The sequence below is a fragment of the Equus quagga genome, chromosome 8 (genome assembly GCF_021613505.1).
Source record: "Equus quagga isolate Etosha38 chromosome 8, UCLA_HA_Equagga_1.0, whole genome shotgun sequence".
Lineage (NCBI taxonomy): Eukaryota > Metazoa > Chordata > Mammalia > Perissodactyla > Equidae > Equus > Equus quagga.
The window spans coordinates 125,163,794-125,187,309 of NC_060274.1; the positions used below are offsets into that span (position 1 = coordinate 125,163,794).

General features: G+C 37.6%; 1 protein-coding gene across 1 annotated transcript in view; it reads left to right on the top strand.

Moving 5' to 3' along the window:
* CUL1 (cullin 1) overlaps positions 1-23,516 on the top strand; it is a 112,082-nt gene that overhangs the window by 51,427 nt on the left and 37,139 nt on the right. Inside the window, exons 3-7 of the mRNA XM_046669318.1 lie at positions 14,490-14,664; positions 16,782-16,949; positions 20,867-20,917; positions 21,134-21,224; positions 22,206-22,369. Of these exons, the coding sequence (XP_046525274.1) occupies positions 14,490-14,664; positions 16,782-16,949; positions 20,867-20,917; positions 21,134-21,224; positions 22,206-22,369 (649 nt within the window). The remainder of the gene's footprint in view (positions 1-14,489; positions 14,665-16,781; positions 16,950-20,866; positions 20,918-21,133; positions 21,225-22,205; positions 22,370-23,516) is intronic.

Sequence of the window (23,516 nt, forward strand, 5' to 3'; positions counted from 1 at the left end):
GGCCTTGCACAGGTTGGCATAAATAGGAACTATCAACAGTTGCTATGATAGAAAGTTAACATTTAGAGGGGCTGGCCCCGTGGCTGAGTGGTTAAGTTCACACGCTGTACTTCAGCAGCCAAGAGTTTCGCCGGTTCAGCTCCTGGGCGTGGACCTAGCACTGCTCATCAGGCCATGCTGAGGTGGCATCCCACATAACACAACTAGAAGGACCTGCAACTAGAATCGACAGCTGTGTACTGGGGGGCTTTGGGGAGAAGAAGGAGATGAAGAAGAAGAAAAAGAGATTGGCAACAGATGTTAGCTCAGGTGCCAATCTGGAAAAAAAAAAAAAGTTAGCATTTAGAGTGATGGGTCCCCAATTCCATATCAAAATACTGGTGGTGATGCTGGAAGCAGACCAGTTCTTCTCTGGAAAAACTAAACAGCCCTGAAAAATAAATTCATTTATTGACGTGAAAGGATATGGCAATGAAATGGCCAGCTCCCAGTGAGTCGCCCAAAACTGTGGCCCACCAGTCACATACAGGCCAATGATGTTTCCAGTTGGTTTTTTAGTGCCATGTCATTATGAGTACTAAGGATCAATAGTTGTATGAAAGAACAGAATAAACAAAATAAAAGGGAACAGGAAGAAACTGATAATGCAGGGAACAAAAGAAAATATTTTAAAAATTTACATTGTCAGATATGAGAAGCTTCTTGTTACAGCAGTAGATTAGGAACAGGATGCTGTGATGAAAGTCACATTTGGCATGGTGCCTCAGAGTTTAAAAATAAGCGTGATAGAAGAGCTGGAAGAACAGTTCGAAGTAAAATAAAAGGGCAAGAAGCTTGGAGACCAACAGGTACCCCGGGACGCCTAAGACCCGATTGTTAGGAGTCCTAGAGAAAAAGCAGGAGATTTTAAAAAATTTATAATATTGTTATAGAGTGAGAATATAAAATAATTTCCCCAAACTGAAGATGCTAAATCTCTAGTGCCCAAAATAATGAAAAGAAAGATCACTACCAGGGGAAAAAAATCATGAAATTTCTGTGCACAAAGAACTAAGAGATATCCAAGAATTTGTGGACTGAATTTAAGAGAGAAGGGTGAAGTTCATGGACTGGTATTGCCCAGTAGGTCTAGAGAACAGGTCTAGGAGCTAGAAGACCGGAGAGTGTTGTGATTGTTGCCGAAATTAAGACCATGGGTGTGAAGAGTGAAACCTAGCCTTAAATTACCACGAGTGACGTATAGGGCATGTCAAGAGCCCTAAGCTATCCTAGGAAGAGGCACAGTTCAGGAAGATCAATCTAATTTAGCAGCTTCAAATATTGAAATAGCTAGACTCTGACCATACACGATTAGCCTATCACACATCATTAGCCAAGAGCATCGTTTATATGTGTCTTAATGAAAGGACTCAAGCATTTGTTCAGTGGTTTCATAAACGACTGGTTTTGTATCTTTGCTTTTGATTTTAGGTAATAAAGCATTTCTAATTGTCTTTGGCTGATGACATCAGAGGTTCAAATGTTTGTATGTTTTGTTTTGAAAGTTGTATTTTATTTGTCTTGGAGTTTTCAACCTTTTATTACAAAAAATCTCACATACAGAAAAGTTAAAAGAATTTTATCGTGAAGACTCATATTCTACAATTAACATTTTACTGTACTTGCTTAATCACATATTTATTTGTTCTGAATCCCTCTAGCCATCCATCCATCTTATCTGATACATTTCACAGTAAGTTGTAGACATCAATACACTTCTGCCTAAATACTTAAGCATGTACATCATCAAAGTTTGATATTTGTTTATAGTTTCCATTAGATAAATTTTGTCTATCTTATTTGCCTGTGTTACACAAAGCCCTACCAAGATATAGAACATTATCATCACCACACAAAATTGCTTTATGCTTCCCGGTTAAACTTGGCTTCCCTCAAGGCAACCACCATAGTTTAGTTTGGTCTGTGCTAGAACTTAGTCTAAAGGAAAGTATAGAGTATTTACTCCTTCGTGTAACGCTGCTTGAACTCAGGATGTTTTTGAGATTTGTCCATATTATTGTGAGTATCAATAGTGTGTCCGTTTTTATTGTGGAGTAATATTCCATTGTACGAATATCACAGTTTCTTTATTCATTCTTCTAATGATAGATACCTAGACTGTTTCCAGTTTTTGGCTATAATGAATAAAGCTACTATGAACATCCAAGTGCAGATCTTTTTGTGGGCATAATGTTTTCATCTCTCTTAGGTAAATACATAGCAATGAGATTGCTGGATTGTATGGTAATAGTGTGTTTAACTTTATAAGAAATTGACAAGCTGTTTTTCCAAAGTGGCTGTACCATTTTGAACTCATATGAGCAATGTTTGAGAAAAGATCTGGTGGTTCCACAATTTTTTCCCATACATGGTATGTCAGTCTTTTTAATTTTAGCCATTCTTGTGGGGGTCTGGTGATTTTCTTGCATTTCCCTAATGATTAATGATGCTGAGTCCCTTTTCATGTGCTAGTTGACCATTTGTATGCCATCTTTTTAAAGTATCTGAATCTTTTTCCCCCCCCCCCCCCCCATTTTTGGATTAATGTACTTCTTATTCTGTTGTAGGAGTTCTTTATATATTTAGGATACTAGTGTTTTGTCAGATAATGTTTTCCTAATATTTTCTCCCAATCTGAGGCTTGCTATTCTTTTTCTTAATGGTGCCTTTGGGTGAGCAGATATTTTTTATTTTGAGGAAACCTAATTTATTTGTTAGATTTTTCTTTTATAGCTGTCTTCTGTGACTTACAAGAAACCTTTGCTTAGATAACAAGGATACTGTATTTTCCTCTTGAAGCTTTGTGGTTCCGGCTTTTACCTTGAGGTGTATGATCATCTTGAATTAACTTTTGTGTATGGTGTGAGATAGGACTTGAGGTTAATTTTCCTCTGTGTGGCTCTCCAATTATTCCAGCATCATTTGTTGAAAATATGTTTCTCGAATGGGTTTATTTGATGCCTTTGTGAAAATTAAATGACAATATATAAACATATAGTTCTATTTTTAGAATCATCATTGACCTACATCCATCCTGAAGAAATTAGTAGTTTGATTTGTGTATATTTTGTGAAGTATTTTTATATCTGTGTTTATTTGGGATATTGGTTGGTGTTTTTGTTTTTTGTGATTTCTGAATTATTGTGGCATTATGAAAACTCTTGAAGTCAGGTAGTATGAGTCATCCAACTTTGTTCTCCTCTCCTCTCCCTCCCGCAAGGTTATTTTGACTATTCTAGGTGCTTTGCCTTTCTCTCTAAATTTTATTTTCATCTTGTCAGTTTCTGTGCTAAAAACTGCAGGGATTACAATTGAGATTACATTGGCTTTTTAAAATAACAGTTTTATTGAGATATAATTCACATGCCATACGATTCATCCATTTAAAGTGTACATTTCAATGGTTTTAGTATATTCACAGATATGTTCAACCATCACTACATTCAATTTTAGAACATTTTCTTCATCTCCAAAAGAAACCCTGTATCCTTTGGCTATCACCCCCTTATTTCCTCCACCCCTTACTAGTCTACTTTCTATCTCCACAGATTTGTCTATTCTGAACATTTCATGTAAATGGAATCATATAATATATGGTGTTACAGACTGAACTTTATGCACCCAAAATTCATATGTTGAAGCCCTCGCCCCAATTTTGTAGTATTTGGAGATGAGGCCTTTGGGGCAATAATTAAGATTTAACAAAGTCATAAGATGGGTCCCTAATCCTATAGGATTGGTGTCCTTATAGGAAGAGGAAGAGATACTATGAAGAGAGTCCTCACCAGAAACCAACCCTGATGGCACCTTGATCTTGGACTTCTGGCCTCCAGAACTGTGGGAAAATAAATTTCTGTTGTGTAAGCCACTCAGTGTGTGGTATTTTGTTATGGCAGCCTGAGTAGACTAATACACGCGATGTTTTGTGACTGGAATTTTCCACTTACCATAATATTTTCAAGCTTCATCCATCTTATAGCATTGTTTCATTGATTTTTGTGGCCAAATAACATTCCACTATGGGCACACCATATTTTGTTTATCCATTTGTCAATTGATGGCCAGTGTGTTGTTTCCACCTTTTCACTCTTGTGAATAGTGCTACTCTAAACATTTGTGAGTAAGTTTTTGTATGAATGTGTGTTTTCATTTCTCTTGGGTAGTTACCTAGGAGTGGAATTTCTGGGTAAGATGGTAGCTCTATGTTTATGCATTTGCAGCACTGCCAGACTGTTTCCCAAAGTGGCTGTACCATTTCACTTGCCCACCAGCAGTTGCTAATTTCTTCACATCCTGACCAATACTTACTATTTGATTTTTTGATTCTAAACATCCTATTGGGTGTGAAGTGGTGTCTCATTGTGGCTTTGATTTGTATGTCCCTTTTGACTAATGATGTGTCTGTTGATGATTTTTATACCTTCCTTAGAGAAATGTCTCTTCAGATCCTTTGCCCATTTTTTAATTGGGTTGAATTTTTATTATTGAGTTGTAAGAGTTCTTTATTTTCTTAATTGTATTCTTTGACACGCAAAAGTTCTAAATTTTAATAAAGTCTAATTCAGTTATTTTTTTCTTTGGTTGCTTATTCCTTTGGTGAATATCTAAAAATCCCTTGCCAAATCCAAGATCCTGAAATTTACTCTTATATTTTCTTATAAGAGTTTCATAGTTTTGGCTCTTACATTTGGGTCTTGGATCCATTTTGAGTTAATTTTTATATATAGTATGAGCTAGGAGGTCCAACTTCATTCGTTTGCATGTGGCTGTCTAGTTGTCCGAGCACCATTTGTTGAAAGACCATTTTTTCCCCATCGAATGGTCTTGGCACTTTGGTCAAAAATCAGTTGTCCGTAGACGCATGGGTTTATTTCTGGATTCTCAGTTCTGTTCCATTGAACTATATGTCTATCCTATGCCACTCCTCACTGTCCTGATTACTGTAGTTTTGTAAGATTTGAAATTATGAAGTATAAATTCTCCAATTTTTTTTTTCAAGATTGTTTTGGGTCACTTGCAATTCCGTATGAATTTTAGAATTAGCTTGTCACTTCCTACAAAGAAGTCACCTGGGATTCTGATAGGGGTTGCATTGAATCTGTAGGTCAATTTGGGGAGTATCGCCATCCTAATAATATCGTCCTCCTGCCTTTTCTAATGTAAGTATTTAAAGGTATAAATTTATTTGTGAGGATTTTTAGCTTCATTTCACAAATTTTAGTATGTTGTATTTTCATTATCATTTAGTTCAAAACATAATTTTCCTTGTTATTTCTTCTTTGACCCTTGGATTTTATAGAAATGTGTTGTTTAATTAGAAATATTTGGAGTTTTCCAGGGTAGCTCATTGTTACGGATTTCTAGTTGAATTCCATTTTGGTCAGAGAACAAACTCTGTGATTTCAGTCCTTTCAAGTCTGTTGAGGGCCATTTGAGTAGCCTATTTGGTGAGCGTACCATGTGCTGTTGGAAAGAATGTGCATTTGTTGGGTGCAGAAAGTGGTGCACTGGAGCAGGATTATATCAGCTTGTAGGAGATGATTTTGTACCTCTCTCCTCAGCTCCCTGTTCAGAATGTAATGTTGGGAGCTTGAAATCGGCCAGGGTGGGAGCATTGTATCCTGATAGCTGCAAAGGCTACACATCAGGGCTTCTTTCTTTTTTTCTTCCAGAGAGACAGTTTACCAATATCTAGAATTAGGTGAAGTGATTGATGGCGTTATTGGGTCATCTATGTCACAGTTGATTTCTTTCTGTCCTCTTGGTCTAGTTGCTGAGAGAAAAATGTTAAAATCTCATGATTGTGGAATTATCTCCTTCTCCCTTTAATTCTGTTAAATTTTACTTGATGTATTTTGAAGCTCTGTTACATTTATAGATTGTCTTTTTAGTAAAGTGACCCTTTTAGTATTATGAAATGCCCCTCTTTGGTAGTATTTTGTTTTCTTGAAGTCCGTTTTATCTGGCATTGTTATATCCTTTGCAGCCTTCTTATGCTTAGTGTTTGCATGATGATCTTTTTCTCTCCATTTATTTTCAACCTGTCTTCATATTTAAATTCTCTTGTAACAGCATATAGAGTGGTCTTGGTATTTTGTCTCTTCTGATCCTCTCTGCCTTTTGTTTGCCGATTTTAGTCTATTAACATTTATTATAAGTGTTAACAGGTTGATTTTAGGCCTACGATTTTATCATTTTTTTCTGCCCCTTAAAAAAATTTCTGGGGCCGGCCCCGTGGCCAAGTGGTTAAGTTCATGCACTCTACTTCGGTGGCCTGGAGTTTTACCGGTTCGGATCCTGGGCACGGACCTGCCACCACTCATCAAGCCACGCTGAGGCAGTGTCCCACATAGCACAAGCAGAAGGACCTACAACTAGAATATACAACTATGTACTAGGGGGCTTTGGGGAGGAGAAGAAGAAAAAAGAAAGCAGCAACAGATGTTAGCGCAGGTGCCAATCTTTAAAAACAAAAAAACTAAATTAAAACAACTTCTTCACTCCTGCTTTCCTCCCTTCTTTTGGATTATTTGAAATTTTCCAGAACTGTTTTTTAACGTATTTGTTGGCTTTTTAGCTAGGCTTCTGTGCCATGTGTCTGTGTGTGTGTTACTGCTCTAGGGATCGCAGTGTACATCCTTTTTTTCTATTTTAGCATGCTACTTAAAGTAATATTGTGTGAGGTCACAGAAAATGTGGAAGCCTTGTAGCTGTAGAGCTCCGTTTACTGTCCCCTCCCCCTCCTTCAGGTTACAGCTACGTGTGTTGTAAAACCCACAGCACAATATTCTAGCTTTTGATTTTAAACCACCCTTTGTATGTTAAAGAATTGAGAAACATAGTCTTTTATATTTACCCAGCTATTTACTGTTTCTGGTGCTCTTCCTTCCTTTCTGAAGACCCAAGATTGGTGGAATCTAGTGTCAGTTCCTTTCCCCTAAAATGCATGTCTGTACTATGTAAAGTCCCTTAGTTTTAGTTTATCTGAAAATACCTTTATTTCCCCTTTATTTCTCAAGAATATTTTCACCGGATAAAGAATTTTGAATTGTTGGGGTTTTTTTCCTCCAACATTTAAAGATATTATTCTGCTGTCTTCTGGCCTTTGTAGTTTCTCGTGGAAAGTTAGTGCTTATTTGAATTCTTTCCCTGTATGTTACGAGTAACTTTTCCCTGTCTGTTTCCAAGACTTTTTCTCCCTTTTCTCCCCTTTGGTTTTCAGTAGGTTTTTCTTTTTTCTCCTCTCCCTCTTCTTCAGAATTGATCATTTTTGTTGGTCTGTCTTCATGACTCTTATCTCCATTTTGCTGTCAAGCCCATCCAATAAAGAATTTATTCTAGATAATAATGTATTTTAGTTCCAGAATTTTTTATTTCGGTTTTTTCATAGTTTCTGTTGTTTTTACTGCAGTTTTCATTTATTAGCATATTTTCCCTTGTATCTTTGAGTATAGCTCTAATAATTGCTTTAAACTCTGTCTCCTAATTCCACATTTGGGTTATCTCCAGGTTGGTCTCTGTTGATTCTCTCTCCTCTTGAGAATGTCTCATTTCCCTGTTTCTTTTTATGTCAGCAATATTGGATTTTGCTGTTCCCTTCTTTTAAGACTAGGATACCTTCAGTATAAGCCTTGCTTTGGTGCTTTCAGACAGTTGCTTTTATATTTTTTCCAGCTTATAGTTACTATCTGCCAGAAATGTGGTTACTTTGGTTTTAGCAGCGGAACCAAAGTTTAAGTGTAACTGAAAGTTTCAGCAGCAACTAATACAGGCTCTACAGTGACATGAAGATTGAGATGAGGGCAGAGCGGAGGTAGGGGTGGAAATGAGGTGTATTTTCTGTCAGCAGAAGTCAGTAACTTATGCAAAGTTGACTAGTCAAAGAACAGTTCAGGCATATGATTTCAAGATACATGCACATCCACCTGAACAATGGGCGAGACACATGCACGTCCGCCTGAACAATGAATAAAGTCGGGACACAGTTAAAGGTGGTTGCTGCTGTGGCTGAGGAGGGGTGGATCACAGCACTCTTGCTATAAGTTCCTGTGCATTATTTCATCTAACTTAGGCATAGGTTGATAGAAGAAAACCTAAATTTTGTAAAGCAGGAAATCTTCTAACCTCTAAGATCTCTAGCCACTACTGTCTTAATGCTTTCCATGCCTGCTTGGGTAACGGTGAGGGTGATGCTAATTTGGGAATGACTGGAGTTAAGCTCTGGGTAGAAACTTTAAAATGGCTTTTAAGAGGTTTCCCTTCCATTAAAATCGTGCCTTTGGTCTTTTCTGTGAGGCCCGGGTTCCTTGCATTCTGTCAGGGTCCTCTTTGAGGAGCTGAGGTTGGGAGGAAGTAATGGTGGGAAGAGAGTGTGTTCTGTGCACTGGCCTTTCGTCTACAAAAAATACTTGGTGAAGAAGAAAGAACTCTGGTTAAAAAGTTTTTAAAAATGCCCCCAGCCCTGCTCTCTAGAAGTAGTGGCTATTAATGTCTGGACAGATACGTAAGCTTTTATCTACATGTCTAAAAAGGACCATACTAAAATGCTATTTTCTCAGTTACTCTCTTCATTATTCATGTCTTTTTATCGTTTCTCCATATCGGTCTATGAACGTACCACAGTTAATTGATTCTCGGGCTGAGTGCATCCTCAAGTGAGTAGCAGAGTACATTACTTCGTCAGGTGTCAGGGCATGGTTGTCATTACTGCACCTGTGCAAACTTGACTGCCCCCATATTCTTTCTGTCAGCAAACCATTTAAGGACCGTTTGAAGAATCTACCCCAAAAGAAAAAACCTTTTGATATCAACCAAGCTCAGGATGAAAACTTACAAAATGGTTGGGAGCAGGTTAGAAGAAAATCCTGTCATCAGCTGTGGACTCCTCTTAGGCAGTGCTCACACACTTAGTGGTCCAGAGGACAGGACGGGAGTCATAAAGATTCAGAAGTGAGACTATGTAAAACCTTTTAGGAATGTCTTAACCAATTGATTTAACTTTCCTTTATCTACTTATGAGAGTGTCATGATAGATCTTTTTAAGTCTAAACTGCTAATCACTTAGTAAATAGAAAAATTCCATCTAAGAATACATCATGTCATATTTTAATTGGCAGGATTTGCTTTTCTTTATTATTAGTATTTTTTTTTGCTTGAGAAAGATTGTCCCTGAGCTAACACCTGTGCCAGTCTTCCTCTATTTTGTATGTGGGATGCCGCCACAGCTTGGCTTGATGAGCAGTGTGTAGGTCTGCACTCAGCATCGGAACCCACGAACCCTGGACAGCCAAAGCAAAGCGCGTGAACTTAACCACTACGCCACTGGGCTACCTCAGCATTTTCTTTTCTTGATGGTACTTAGAGTAATGATACGTATTATAATTGGTGTCTTAGATGAAATTTGGTAAATATATTGCAGTTTTTATAACCACTCTATATTCTATGACGTTCTTAAAAGCTGCATACTGTGTCCTCAGATGCCTCAAGCAATGTGTTTAGTAATTCCCTGTGTTTGATGAATAGATTGTTACAAGTTCTTTGCCATTGTGACCATTGCTGTGATAGTTTGCTAGCTAAGTATTTGTGTATTTCCATGATAATTTCTCTATGATAAATGCTTATGAGTATAATTGCTGTATCAAAAAGAATGCACTTTAAGGCTTTTGAATATTTCCGTATTTTATTCCAGAAAAATTGTAACAGTGTACACTCTGTCCCCTAACGGATAGAAGCTCCCATTTTCCTGCATTTTGGCTATTATGAGTTTAATTGTTTTTTTTTAAAGACCTTTGTTAATTTAATAGCTGGAGATTAATATATTGCCAAGTAACTAGTCAGGTGAGCTAGATAACCTAAAAAATTCTCTCGAACCAAACACCTAGAACTGGATGCTAGGTAAAAATTATGAGCCTCTGTGTGGCAGCTTGTGGATTTGGGTATGAAGGGTGGGCTGGAAGACAGAGGCCACACAGAAAAGGAGACAGCCTTGTGCCTGGGCAAGGAGAGGGGTGGAGCTGCCATTTCCATGGGAGTCTTTAGTGATAAGGCGAACTGGGACACAATCGACCCACTCTCCCAGGGACGCAACTAGGACAGTGGTTTGAGCTGAGTTCTGGATGTGAGAGGAGTGGGGAAAGTCTGTCATGAGAATTTGTCACCTTGGGTGTGTTTGGGGTTTTAGTTTGTATTGCCAGCTTGTTGGGAGATTTCCCCAAGCTGGGAAATTAATGTGAAAGCTCCTCTGAAAATGAGTGGTTATAAAAAAAGTTACAAAGCGGAGGGGAGAGTCCACCAGAACAAGTCAGCACATAGAACAAACTGCAGAATTAGAGCCTCAGGAACTTAACACAAAGGTCTCGTTAGAGAACATCTCTTAAGTTTGTCAGAAACAGTAAGTGACATAAAAGCAACAGAAATATAAAGGAGCAAAACACTGAAAGAAAAGACATTTTAAAAAGAAACAGGGAAATTCTACAAATGTAAAATGAAATCATTAAACAGTAAATTTGACACAGCTGAAAGAGAATCACTTAGCCAAATGGTAGATCAAGAAAAATTAGAAAGTTTAACAAAGGTAAAGTGATGGAAAATAACTGAAGATATAAATTGATATGGGAGGTGACATGAAAATATTCAGCATACATGTAGTAGAAAAACTGGAAGAAAATAGAAAGGAGATCAGAAATGTTTAGAGAGGAGATTACCTGAGAATTTACCATAATTGGTGAAAGGCAAAATATGCATGTCAAATTTGAAGGTAACTATTGCAAGAATACAAATAAAATGTATAACTCCAACATAATAAAAGAGCTACAGTGGAACAAGGAAATTATTGATCTAAAAGAAGGGGAGAAAAGAAGCATGGAGAAAAAGAACTAAAATAGAAAATGCAAAATAAGATGGTAGAAATTAATCCAAATAGCAATATAAAACAATATAATCTTAAAACCAAACTTGCCTATCAGACTCAATTTTTTTTTAATGAATTTTGCTGTGATGGTTTACAGTAGACACACCAAAACGGAGACATAAAGTTGAAAGTAAAGAGGTGGAGTATAGGTATTTAAAGTAAATTCTAATCAAAAGAGGAATAACCATGTTAACATCATATGTGATAGATTTCAAAGGCACTATTGTTAGGAATAAACACGGTTACTTCCTAATGATCAAAAGAACAATTCCCCAGGAATATAATTCCAAATTTGCATAACTGTTAACAGGGCCTCAAAATATATGAAATATTTTAGAGAATTTAAGAGAAATTGACAAAGCCGTAATTCGGGCAGTTTCAATAAAAATTTCTCAGTAATTAATAAACAGACAAATCGCTAACAGTATAGAAGATTCAAACAACAGAATTGATCAGTTTGCTCTAAAGGGTCCCTGTATCTAACAGTTAGAGAATGGACATTCTTTTCAAGGACATGTAAAGAAAATCACCAGAGGACCAGCCCCAGTGGCCTAGTGGTTAAGTTTGGTGTGCTCCACTTAGGTGGCCTGGGTGCGGTTCCCAGATGGGGACCTACACCACTCATCTGTCAGTGGCTGTGCTGTGGCAGTGTCTCACACACAAAAAGAAGAAGATTGGCAACACATGTTGCCTCAGGGCAAATCTTCCTCAGGGAAAAAAAATCACATATTCAGCTACAAATCCTTATCACATTTTAAAGAAACTGTATCAAAAGGATAACATTGATTAATTTTAAAATGAAATTAAGGGATTTATTAAGTTAAAAAAATACTTTGTAAATCTTAAAAATTCTAAATTATTCTTAAGAGAACTAATAATGGAAAAAAGAAAATATAACTGAATAAGGAAAATACATATTACACTTAGGTGATGCAGCCTAAGTGGTGTGGAGCAGAAAATCTGTAGTTTTAAATACTTATGTTAAGAAGAACAAAGAGGAGAAATTACAAACTAATCAATCAAAACAAGCATTTATAGAAAGAGAACAAATGTGAAGAAAGAAGCAAATTAAAAAGAACACAAATAGGGCCCAGCCCCAGGGCCGAGTGGCTAAAGTTGTGCACACTCCGCTTCGACGCTCAGGTTTGTGGGTTTGGATCCCTGGTGCGGACTAACTCTACTCACCAACTGTGCTGTGGAGGCGTCCCACATGCAAAGAAACAGAGGAGGACTGGCACAGATGTTACCTCAGGGCAAATCTTCCTCAGCAAAAAAACCCAGAAAGATAGTGGTGAAAATTAATAAATCGTATGCTGATTCTTTAAAAAGACGAATAGACAAGCCTCTGGCAAAATTAATCATAAAAAATATTTAAAATAAATAAGGGGACAATTAAGCAGGGATTTTTTTTTTTTTTTCTAAAGAGAAGACAACTGGGCAGTATACTTGAAAACTTCACTGACGTGGACAGTTTTCTAGAAGTAGCAATACATATAGTGGGGAAAGGATAGACCATTTACTATGTTGTCTGTGAACCATTCATTATCTATGAAGAGAAATAGAAAATTACTCTTCTTCATATTATATACAAGTTTACTCCAGGTGGATTAGAAACCTCAATGTAAAGATCAGATTTAAAAGAAAAATAGAGTAGAATCATGCCAAAAATTGGGACCCACCAAAATGATCACTAGCAGGGCATATCAACGAGAGAATGGATAAATTATTCTAAATCTCTATTATACAGCACATTACATACAGCTGTAGCTGTCTCAAATGTTATCAGATCAAATGGCAGAAGCAAATGTACAACCTACTATAATTACAGTTACAATGGTGATTACAATTTGTGTAATCTAAAATTTGAAAACATGCAAAATAACTTGGTATGTAGTTACACAGTAAAATATAAACATAGTCACAGGAATGATATACACCAAGTCATGGAGATATTTGCCCCTAGGAAAAAGGAGGAGTGGGACTAGGGAGGAGTACATAGCATGTCAGTTATAAAGCACACTGTTTCATTTTGTAAAAAGTTGAGGGGAAGATTGGGATGGAATGAGACAAGTGTGGGAATACAGTAAGATTTGTCCAAGCTGGATCCTGAGTTTACAAGAGTTCGCTGTGTATTGTGATCTGCAATTCTCTCTACATTTGTTAGAAATACTTAAGGTGATTCATTGTTTTAAGGCATAGTTCTTTCATTACTACTGAGGTTGAGGATTTTTTTTTAGGTTTTTGGGTACTAATATGCGCTTCCTTTAGCCTTTGCATTTTCTGTTGGAATACTTTGGCCGTGTTTCTATAGAGATTAGTTTTTTCATATTGTTTTAAATTACCATAGTTTATTAAAGATAGTAACTCTTTGTCAAAGATTTTTTACTAAAATATTTTCAGAATTTCAGATTAAATATTTATATGACTTGCTTAGAAAGGCCTTCTCCAGCATGAGATCAGGGAAATGTTCATATGTATTTTCTTGGTTTTATGGTTTCAGTTTGTAAATTTTATTCTTAGTCCATTTGTAATATATTTTGGAATATGGAATATTTTTTTAAATCACCTCTTGCCATAATGCCATTTATTGAATAATCTGTTTTTACCCACTGACTTGAAATATCTTTGTATAGTAACTTCTTAAATACACCAGAATATTTTATTGATCTTTGTCTGAATCAGTCTTTCTCTTAATTTTATCAAAGTGAAATAAATGCAGGTAAACTGAAATAGTATTAAAGTTTATAACAAAATAGAGTGGTTCTCTGCCTTGTTGGCCCGTTTCCCCTTTCTCTGTACCGCCCCCTCCCCAGAGGCAGCTGTTTCAGACGTTAGTCCTTAGCCGTTTCTTCTGTTCGTTACACATCTCTGTCCTTCTCAGTAGCGCCTGTGCTCTGTGCTTTTGTGATTGATCAGTTTTAGACATCTGTGACTTTCCATTGTAGCAAGAGGCCTTGGTCTCTGGCACTGCCATTTCTTCTGCTTTTTGTACTTCATGCTCAAAGTGTAGCTTTGTTTAAATCCATTTATAAATAATTTTTAAAAATAAAACTTGGTTGTTTTGATATTTATAACGAGTGCTTTGGAAATACTCATAGCTAAGCATCGTAATAGACTATGGTTACAGCTTTTGGTTTTTCCTAAAATAGGTAATTGCTTTTTTCTTTTCATTTGCAACCTTTCCTTTGCACCAGTTCCCAATTCTTTTCATGCCTTCTGATACACTCTCAGGATAATTTTCCACAAGGTAAACGCATTAGATGATCTAGAAGAGCCAGTGTTTTCTTGACGACCTTCCTGCAAAATGTTCCATCCTCCTCGGGCTGGCTGCTCTCCAGGCCTGCGGACGAGCTTGTGAATGGGGCTGGTTGACGTTGAGCTTTATTGGTATGTGAATGGGATCTTTTTTCCACTGTAGTTTTAACAGGTTTTGCTGATACATTGGAAACATTGATCCTGAAATATTTTATAAGAAAATATGTTTGTATCAGTCACTGTTGACTTTGATAACGCACATTGATTTCCTTAACTTTTCTCCAAGTCACGTTTATAACTACTGCACAAGTGTTCACCAGTCAAACCAAGCGCGAGGGGCTGGCGTCCCTCCTTCTAAATCAAAGAAGGGACAGACACCTGGGGGAGCTCAGTTTGTTGGCTTGGAATTATACAAACGACTTAAAGAATTTTTGAAGAATTACTTGACAAATCTTCTTAAGGTAAGACATTTTATACGTATCCTGAGCGTTTATAATAGGATGTAAAAAAAGTAGTAAAATAATGATTCTAACTTAAATGCTCAGTCTTTCACTGTCATTTGTTCATGTTGACATTGCCACATGCGTGAATAGGTTTTGCTCTTTGCTTAGTCTTTAGCCTCTTATGAGGATGAAACCTCCATAAACCGTATTCTGGTTTTTATTTGTTAAGTTAGAAGTTTTTGATAACCTCACATCCTAACAGTACTTTCCTTAAATTACTAACCATTTTGTATTTGGTTGTTAGAAATGAGTGAACCTTTTAATTTAAAGCATATTATTATGAATTCAAATTACCTATATTGTATTTTGAACATAGTGTGCTGTTCTGTATCAAAATGTGTAAATGATCATAAGGTTATCCAGCCGTTGGTAATCATATTTTTCTGATATAATCTTGCCTTGTACACATGGTCATGTAGTGTATTTCAGAACTATGATGAAATTGTGCCCTTGGCTAGGATGGGTTTCACTACGAACATCCATTGCCTTCGAATGTGGGTTCCTCCTGCTCTGAGCCTTTCTCTTGGGCAGCGATGGAGTTTTTCCCCTTCATCTTCTGCGTTTTTCTTCCTCAGTCTCCATCCTCTGTAGCAAAGGCAGAGTGATGCCTTCCATTCAGCCACAGGATGGGCAAGGGCTCCTTCACCTGGTGCAACACATATTATATAGAGTGAGTGAAGACATCTATACTCTCTACCCTGGGAAATTTGCGCTGTGTATATATTTCAGAGATTTTTGATTTATACAGATAACAGGCAAAAATTCCAGCATGCTCCAAAATTGTTTTTCTTAATATGTTTTACAGGGTATTTGGAAACTTAAAATCAGTCTAACGGACTGCAGTCACTTGACCACAAATTGTCACTAAGATAGTATCATTCTCACGTCCCCTAAACAGAATGTCTTGCTGAAGCCACTGTGTCCTTCATATTTTATTCACAGTACTTTGTAAAGTGAGCATTGGAATTCATTATTCTTTAGTATTATAGTGAGGAACTGTATATTGTGTTGTGTCAAAGTATTGATAGCCATGCTATCATTGATATTTTTGCATTTTAAAAAAGGTCATATACTATAATCTGGAATAGCTGAGCTGTACGCTTCATAGTTCATTTCTTATTATTGAAAGTTAAATGAACAAAGATTTGGTTGAATCAAGATAATCAGGTTTTCATATGGCTTGTGGATCTCTTGCGTGTTGATCGCGCTTCAGTTCTGTTGAGGCTTCTTAGGCTGCAGTTGAAGACGCAGAGGCGGAAGCGTGCCGGGCTCGCCAGGCCCTGAGCACCAGGAGGGAGGAGCACCTGCCTCCCTGCCTCCATCCGGGCAGCAGCTTTAGTCTTTCCTGCTGCTGCCTGGTTCCCATCCTGCAGTTTCCTCATGGGCAGTTGTCAAAGGGTGCCTACTTTGTAGACGTCATTAATATGGGAAAAACGTCGTTAGTTCCCTTCAAATAAAAATTTGTGGTTTAAGTTATGGAAATCTCAGTAAAAATTGTTGTGGTAAATGCACTTTTTTCTCTTGAGGTCTTGTTAAAGAAGAAATACTGTGCCATTACACTTATTTATTTTTACAAAAATGTAACCGATTACCACAAAACTTCAAATTTTTATAATTTTAAGTAAATTTAATGAAGGAAGAGGATGCATTAAGGATCTGATAGTATTGGCCCCACAATCTAAATTGTTAATAGGACATTTTCATTAATTTTTTAACAGAGAGAAAATATCAAAAATAAGGATGATTTTGAGGTAAATTTCTTATTTGTTAATAAAAAGGAATTACCCTTAAATTCTGAAAGTTCAGGTTCTTTTTGTGAGCATATATGCATTTTTAATACCATGAAAAAAGTTCCAGTTTGAGTTGAAAGAATTTTTATTAAAGTCTCTCTTTAGTCTAATCCTCACGAGCTATATTCTTGTGAGAATTCGTAATGAGTGTGTTTTGTATACAGAATAAAGAATCCATCTAGAATACACATCAATGAATTTTAATGTAATACATTTGTTTTAGTTCAGTTTTGTCTTTATCATGTGGCGAGTAGCCATCTTAAAGCTTTGGTAACTTGCTTTTAGGACGGAGAAGATTTGATGGATGAGAGTGTACTGAAGTTCTACACTCAGCAGTGGGAAGATTATCGATTTTCCAGCAAAGTGCTGAATGGAATTTGTGCCTACCTCAATAGACATTGGGTGCGCCGTGAATGTGATGAAGGACGGAAAGGAATATATGAAATCTATTCTGTAAGATTTTTTTAAACCTCTTTCTTATGTGTATTTTCTTCGTGATACATCATCCTTTGAGTAAGGAGATCTAGGCAAATATTAAGCTATTTTCAGAATTGTATGCTAATTTCCTTTGATTTAATTTATCAGTGAATCAGACCCTTAAATATTTTGTGGCAATAAAGGAGAAGGATGAGTAAATTGGAGTTCTAAAATACAAGCTACCCACTTCTGCATTTACTTACTTGAAAGTGTCTTCTTCAGTTCTCTGACCAGCCATCAGGTTTCGCCTGGAGCTATCCCAGTTTTAGCACTGAAAGTCCTGCGTCCTGGCACCGCCACCTTCCCTGAGACAAGCCTCGGTGATGGGCCCTCGTGGCCCTTTGTGGTCTGGGAAACTGTTCAAGGAAAGGGCTGTTCTACCCTCTCACTTTACGGATTTACATTATGAGTCATGATATCTGTGGGGTTTAAAGTTGAGGGTTTTTTTAGACTCCGTGAAAATAGACTTTGAAAGGCAAAATTTGAACTGTTAAATCACCTTCGTTAATATGTTTCTTCGGTCAAAGAAGCTTTTTCTAGGCACGTTGGTTTTCAAAGTGTGGTCCCCAGACCTGCAGCATTGTTGTCACCCGGAAACTTGTTAGAAATGCAAGTTATGGGGCCGGCCCGGTGGCGCAGCGGTTAAGCTTGCACATTGCGCTTCTCGGCAGCCTGGGGTTCACCTGTTCGAATCCTGGGTGCGGACATGACATCGCTTGGCACGCCATGCTGTGGTAGTCGTCCCACATATAAGGTAGAGGAAGATGGGCATGGATGTTAGCTCAGGGCCAGTCTTCCTCAGTAAAAAGAGGAGGACTGGCAGTAGTTAGCTCAGGGCAAAACTTCCTCAAAAAAAAAAAAGAAAAGAAAAAAGAAATGCAAGTTATTGGGCTTCAGCCTAGACTGACTGAATTAGAAATTCTGGAGTTGAGGCCCAGCAATCTGTGTTTTAGCAAACCCTCCAGGTGATTCTGATGCAAGGTCAGGTTTGAGAACCAGTGTTGTAAAACAATTAAGGGAGGCCTCAGAACAAGAGAATGGTCTGTCTGTTCAATAATGGGCCATCAGATCCACAGACAGTACCCTTTTTGAAGCAGTGGTGTTAAAATGTCAGGTTCTGCATAATGAGTTTATCTCCATGTCCAAGAATGTTGCTCTAATAACAATACTTTGTTGCTTCACTTTTGACAAACTTAATTAAAAGAAAAGCATAATGTATTATAGATGCGTGACAAATTTTTATCATTTATATGGCTCAGCTCCTATACCAAACTGTTATTGCTTCATAATGGTACTTTGTTAGATAGTTTTAACAAAACTTTCTAGGTTTAGTGTTTTGATTTGAGCCTTTTCTACTTCCCCTTTTCTTTTCCACTTATCAATGCTTTCTTGAGACTGCTAGTTGTCAGGGTTGGAATCAGCATGATTTTGGTTGATTTCTTCTTGGCAGCCCACTCGATCTAAAACACCATCTATACCCTATAAAAACATCACAGACTCCTAAAAATCATTACAGTTTTTTAACTTTTTGTGTATTATATTCAATAACAGTTAAAATATAAAGAAGTGCAAGTATACTGTACAGAGTATGTTTTTCAAGATTCACCTGTTTTTATTTTCTTATTTGCTTTCAAAATTCTTACTTTCTACATCCTTAAATGCTGTGGTTACTGTTTGGAAATAAAATAAGCAGCCATAAATTTTAGCAAAAGCCAATTAGTACTCCTATCTAGAAACAGTGTTTCCTCTCCGTGCTCTTCCAGTGAGCCTGTGGAATTTGTTTGAAGTTCAGATATGAGGGAACACAGTGCAACAGTTCTTGCACATGATCTCTCATTGTGTTTTCCAGAATCTCCAGAAGATGGGGATGATTTGTCACGACATATAAAGTTTTACTTTTTTCCTAATAATTCTTTCTCCCTTTTTAATTATAGAAAGTTGTTGATTTCCTTTCAAGTCAACCAGAAGACATAAATTGATTCGGTTATTGATGTATTAAAATACCTCAGCGAGCTTTTTTCCCTGGTTCTGTTCCTCTGAACTTTCTGGTTTACCTTTGGTCCTGCTTTCTTCTCTTACCTGGCTCTTCTTCCTTTCTTCCTTCAAGGTGACAAATTATCCAGACTCAAATTAGGTCTGTCTGTGACTGTCTTAATTTAGAAAACTGTTTGGAAAAAAGTAATACTTATAAAGATGTAGTGTGTCTTCACTAGACGTTCATGGCCGCGGCATTGCATTTTTCCTGCTGCCTCACTCCTGCGGTAAAGGGGTCCGAAGTCAGAAGAGAAGAGCAACCAGAGACTTTGCACAGGAAGTTATTTTCAAAACAGTCCCCCTGGGGTTACATTTCTCCTGAAACATGAGACTCTTCCCTTCCAGCATCTTTTTGGATATCGTGGTTTCTAATTCTGAAATCTTATTTTTATTCTAATATTAGACTTGAGTATACTTTGTTTATGCTTTATTAAAAATATTTTTCTCAGGGCCAGCCCTGTGGCCGAGTGGTTAAGTTCCTGTGCTCTGCTGTGGAGGTGCAGGGTTTTGCCGGTTCAGATCCTGGGCGTGGACGTGGCACTGCTCATCAGGCCATGCTGAGGCTGCATCCCACATGCCACAACTAGAAGGACCCACAACTGAAAATACACACCGATGTACCGGGGGAGGCTTTGGGAGAAAAAGGAAAAATAAAATCTTTAGAAATATATATGTATTTTTTTCTCCTAAATATCGCTTTCATGCTGTCTCTTGTTTTTGGTAGAAATGCCACCCAGTGAAAGTTCATTATATAAAATTAAGTTTACATATAATCTTTTCAGAAATATATATCTTATATAAACCTAAGTTTATCTATGGTAAAGTTGGAAAAAATAAGACTGATAGCATTTATGTTTAAATGATTTTCTCAACAGTTGTATTTGAGTGTTAAATTTGTTATAAATTTGAATTTTGCTTTAAATGAATCAACAAACAGGTTAAAAATCATGTATGAATTATAGCATATCTCTTATAGGGAGTGTGCCCCCCTCCCCCTTTTTTTGACGAGGAAGATTGGCCCTGAGCTAACATCTGTTGCCAATCTTCCTCTTTTTGCTTGAGGAAGATTGTCGCTGAGCTAACATCTGTGCCAGTCTTCCTCTATTTTGTATGTGGGACATCACCACAGCGTGGCTTTATCAGCGGTGTATATAGGTCCATGCCCAGGATCCAAACCCACAAACCCCAGGCCACCAAAGTGGAGCACTTGATCTTCACCACTGCACCACTGGGCCAGCCCGGGAGAGCATTTTTATAGTAATTTTCTGATATAACCTCTGGGGGAAGTTTAAACAACTAGAAAATGCGTCACACATGTATACCCACATGTGAATACAAGTAAAGTGGGAAATTTAAATAATTTATGTATAATACACTGCATCATTTAAAGTGTCCAGTTTGATGCATTTACAGTGGAATATATCTATGAAACATAAATCACCACAATCACCATACAGAACTTGTTAGATTTTTATGGTCTGTTCTTTGTTACTGAGTATTAGAAAACCATGATGGTGAGTGGGATTATCTTCATTAAGTGTGTTAGATCAAAAATTGGGCCAGGGAAAACTTTATAGATTGAATCCACTGTTGCCCCTTAAGCTGATATGTATGTTCTTGTAAAATCCAAATTTTATTTTTATCTTAACTATTAAAATGTGAACTGATAAAAATTGTACTTTAATACCTCTTGAAGTTGTTACGAGAGTGGCTTTCTGAGTTCATCATGATAGAGTCTTACTAGTTATAATCTAGAAACATCAGTAAATATAATCTGGGATTCGGGCTATTTCCTTCAGTCTTGGAAGGGCAGTAAAAGTATAGCCATTTTATATTATTCCTTTTTTCTTTTCATCCAGCTTGCATTGGTGACGTGGCGAGATTGTCTGTTCAGGCCATTAAATAAACAGGTACCTACCTGCGTGAGTGTGTGCATATTTTCCTTCTAAAACCCCTTCCAGATTCCTTTTTGTATCCATTGTCTTCCTCACTCCTTTGGACTGTCCTAAGAATATCTCTCATCTTGCATTATTTAATGGATTTTTAAATGTTTAAGAGATATGTAGTAATGTCATACGTACTCTGGTCTGAAATGTACATATCTTTTTCCTGTATCTTTTCTAAAGGTAACAAATGCTGTTTTAAAACTGATTGAAAAGGAAAGAAATGGTGAAACCATCAATACAAGACTGATAAGTGGAGTTGTACAGTCTTACGGTAAACAATTTCCGTTTAATTTAGTCAGACTTTTCATATCAAATGGCAGTCATAACAATGCTGCAACAGAGTCACTTTCAGATTTTTTTTTCTTTTTTTTTTAGGAGGTTGGCCCTGAGCTAACATCTGTTGCCAGTCTTCCTCTTTGTTTTTTCCCCCTCCCCAAAGCCCCAGTACATAGCTGTATATCCTAGTTGTAGGAACTAGAATGGTTCCTCTGCGTGGGATGCCACCACAGCATGGCTTGATGAGCAGTGTGCAGGTCCACGCCCAGGACTCGAACTGGCGAACCCAGGCTGCCAAAGCAGAGCAAGTGAACTTAACCACTCGGCCAGGGGGCCGGCCCCAGATATTTTAATATTATCAAGAATATTGGTAGCATTTACAAAGGTCCTCATAGTTCTCTTTAAGTTAGTGTAATTCTATTTGGTTTTACCCATCATAAAAATTGTTTGATCTTGGTGCCTTATGGAAATTTGGAAGGAATAGACATTTGAATTATTTTCTTTTCTGCTCTCATACTGAATTACTGGATATATAATATGATAGCATGTCATTAATGGAGCTGAATGATAACCAGAAATCCATATCAGCTTGAAAATTTGAGATTTGAGAAACCAATAAAGTAATAAACAGTGTTTTAAAAACTTAGGAAGTATCGTATTTCTTTGAAAGTTTAAAATTCGTCATTTTTGTTAGGTTTGAGTTTTTAGAAAGATGAAGGTTCTCTGAATGAACTTCATGATAACTTTGAAGTGTGCCTGGCCATGGGGCACAGTCACTTGCTTTTATGTGTCTTAGATTTTTTTCTTTCATCAAAACAGTATACTTTAATACTAGTGAATAACAGATTTACCTTATGCTCTGCCATTTCATGTTTACCTTTTAAGCATAATTTAAACTGAATACTACACCTAAGTATATTCTATAAAATATAACAAAAAATAGGATAATTAAAATGTAGCTCCTGTTTATTTCTAGTGGAATTGGGGCTGAATGAAGATGATGCATTTGCAAAGGGCCCTACGTTAACAGTGTATAAAGAATCCTTTGAATCTCAGTTTTTGGCTGACACAGAGAGATTTTATACCAGAGAGAGTACTGAATTCTTGCAGCAGAACCCGGTGACCGAATATATGAAAAAGGTAAGCTTGAATATAGTGCTTATAAGTAGAAAGTTAAAATAGTTACTGCCACTCAAATGAATTATTTTTTTAGTGTGTGCACCTGTCTTCACAGGTCACTTCTTGGGCAGTGTTATCTTACCGTGTCTGTAGCCGGTGCGGTTGCTTCTCTCAGTTCACCAAGGGGCTGTATAAATCAACCTGATAACCTTGGCTCAGTGTTCTCGTCACTGCTCTAGCGGTGTAGCCGTCGTAGCTGTTTGACTTCGTATTGAACTGTCTGTCCCAGAAGGTGTATCTGTGTCTAATGGGAGCCGCAGTCTTATGTCAATGAGAAAATAAGTTTTTAAGAAACAAATATCATCAAATTTGCAAACTTCAAGCTTTTGTTTTTTTGCTTCTGAAACATCCCCTAACAATCTGTAAGCACAGCCTTCAAGTCTGTATTAGAGGAGAGGTCCTTCTGAAACTGCCGGGCTAAACCCTAGTCCAGGAGAAGATCCAGGGTTGAGCTCTGTATCACGTGTCTTTTTCTGCACTGAGTGATGTTAGAACGAAGTTCTGGTGTAATTATTTTTTGTTCCCTTCCTTGGGAATACAGGTCTCCTGAACTTGTGCTCTGAGCAGTGACCTAGGGCAGGAGTCAGTCAGCCTTTTCGATGAAAGGCCAGATAGTCGGTATTTGAGACTTGGCGCACTCTGTCGCTCTGTGGTCTCTGTTGCGGCGGTGCCACTCTGCCGCGGTGGTGCAGAAGCAGCTGTGGCGGCGTCCAAGCAGGCGGGGTTTGGCCCACAGGCAGCAGCTTGCTGACCCCTGACTGAGGTGTGCGGGGAGCTTCCAGGGGAGCTGGGGCTGACTGTAGTGACACCTTCTTCGCTGTTTTTTCTCTCTCCGCTTGGAGAGCAAGTGGCCTGCAGAGTCATTTTTCCGTGTGCTGAGATGGAAGGCCAGTGAGTTAGCTGAGTAAGAGCAGCAGCTCCCCTCTCTAACCCGTAGAGGAAGTCCTGCCCAATTTGTTTGTGATGTTCCCAGGCGTTTTCCCATAGGAGATGGTGACGATACCTGGGCCTCAGGAGCTTGAAGTTGTAAGTTCTTGACAAACGAATTTCTGGTATCTCCGAACTTAAAAATGGAACCCTTCCCAAGTATTACACTTGCCATAGTAGT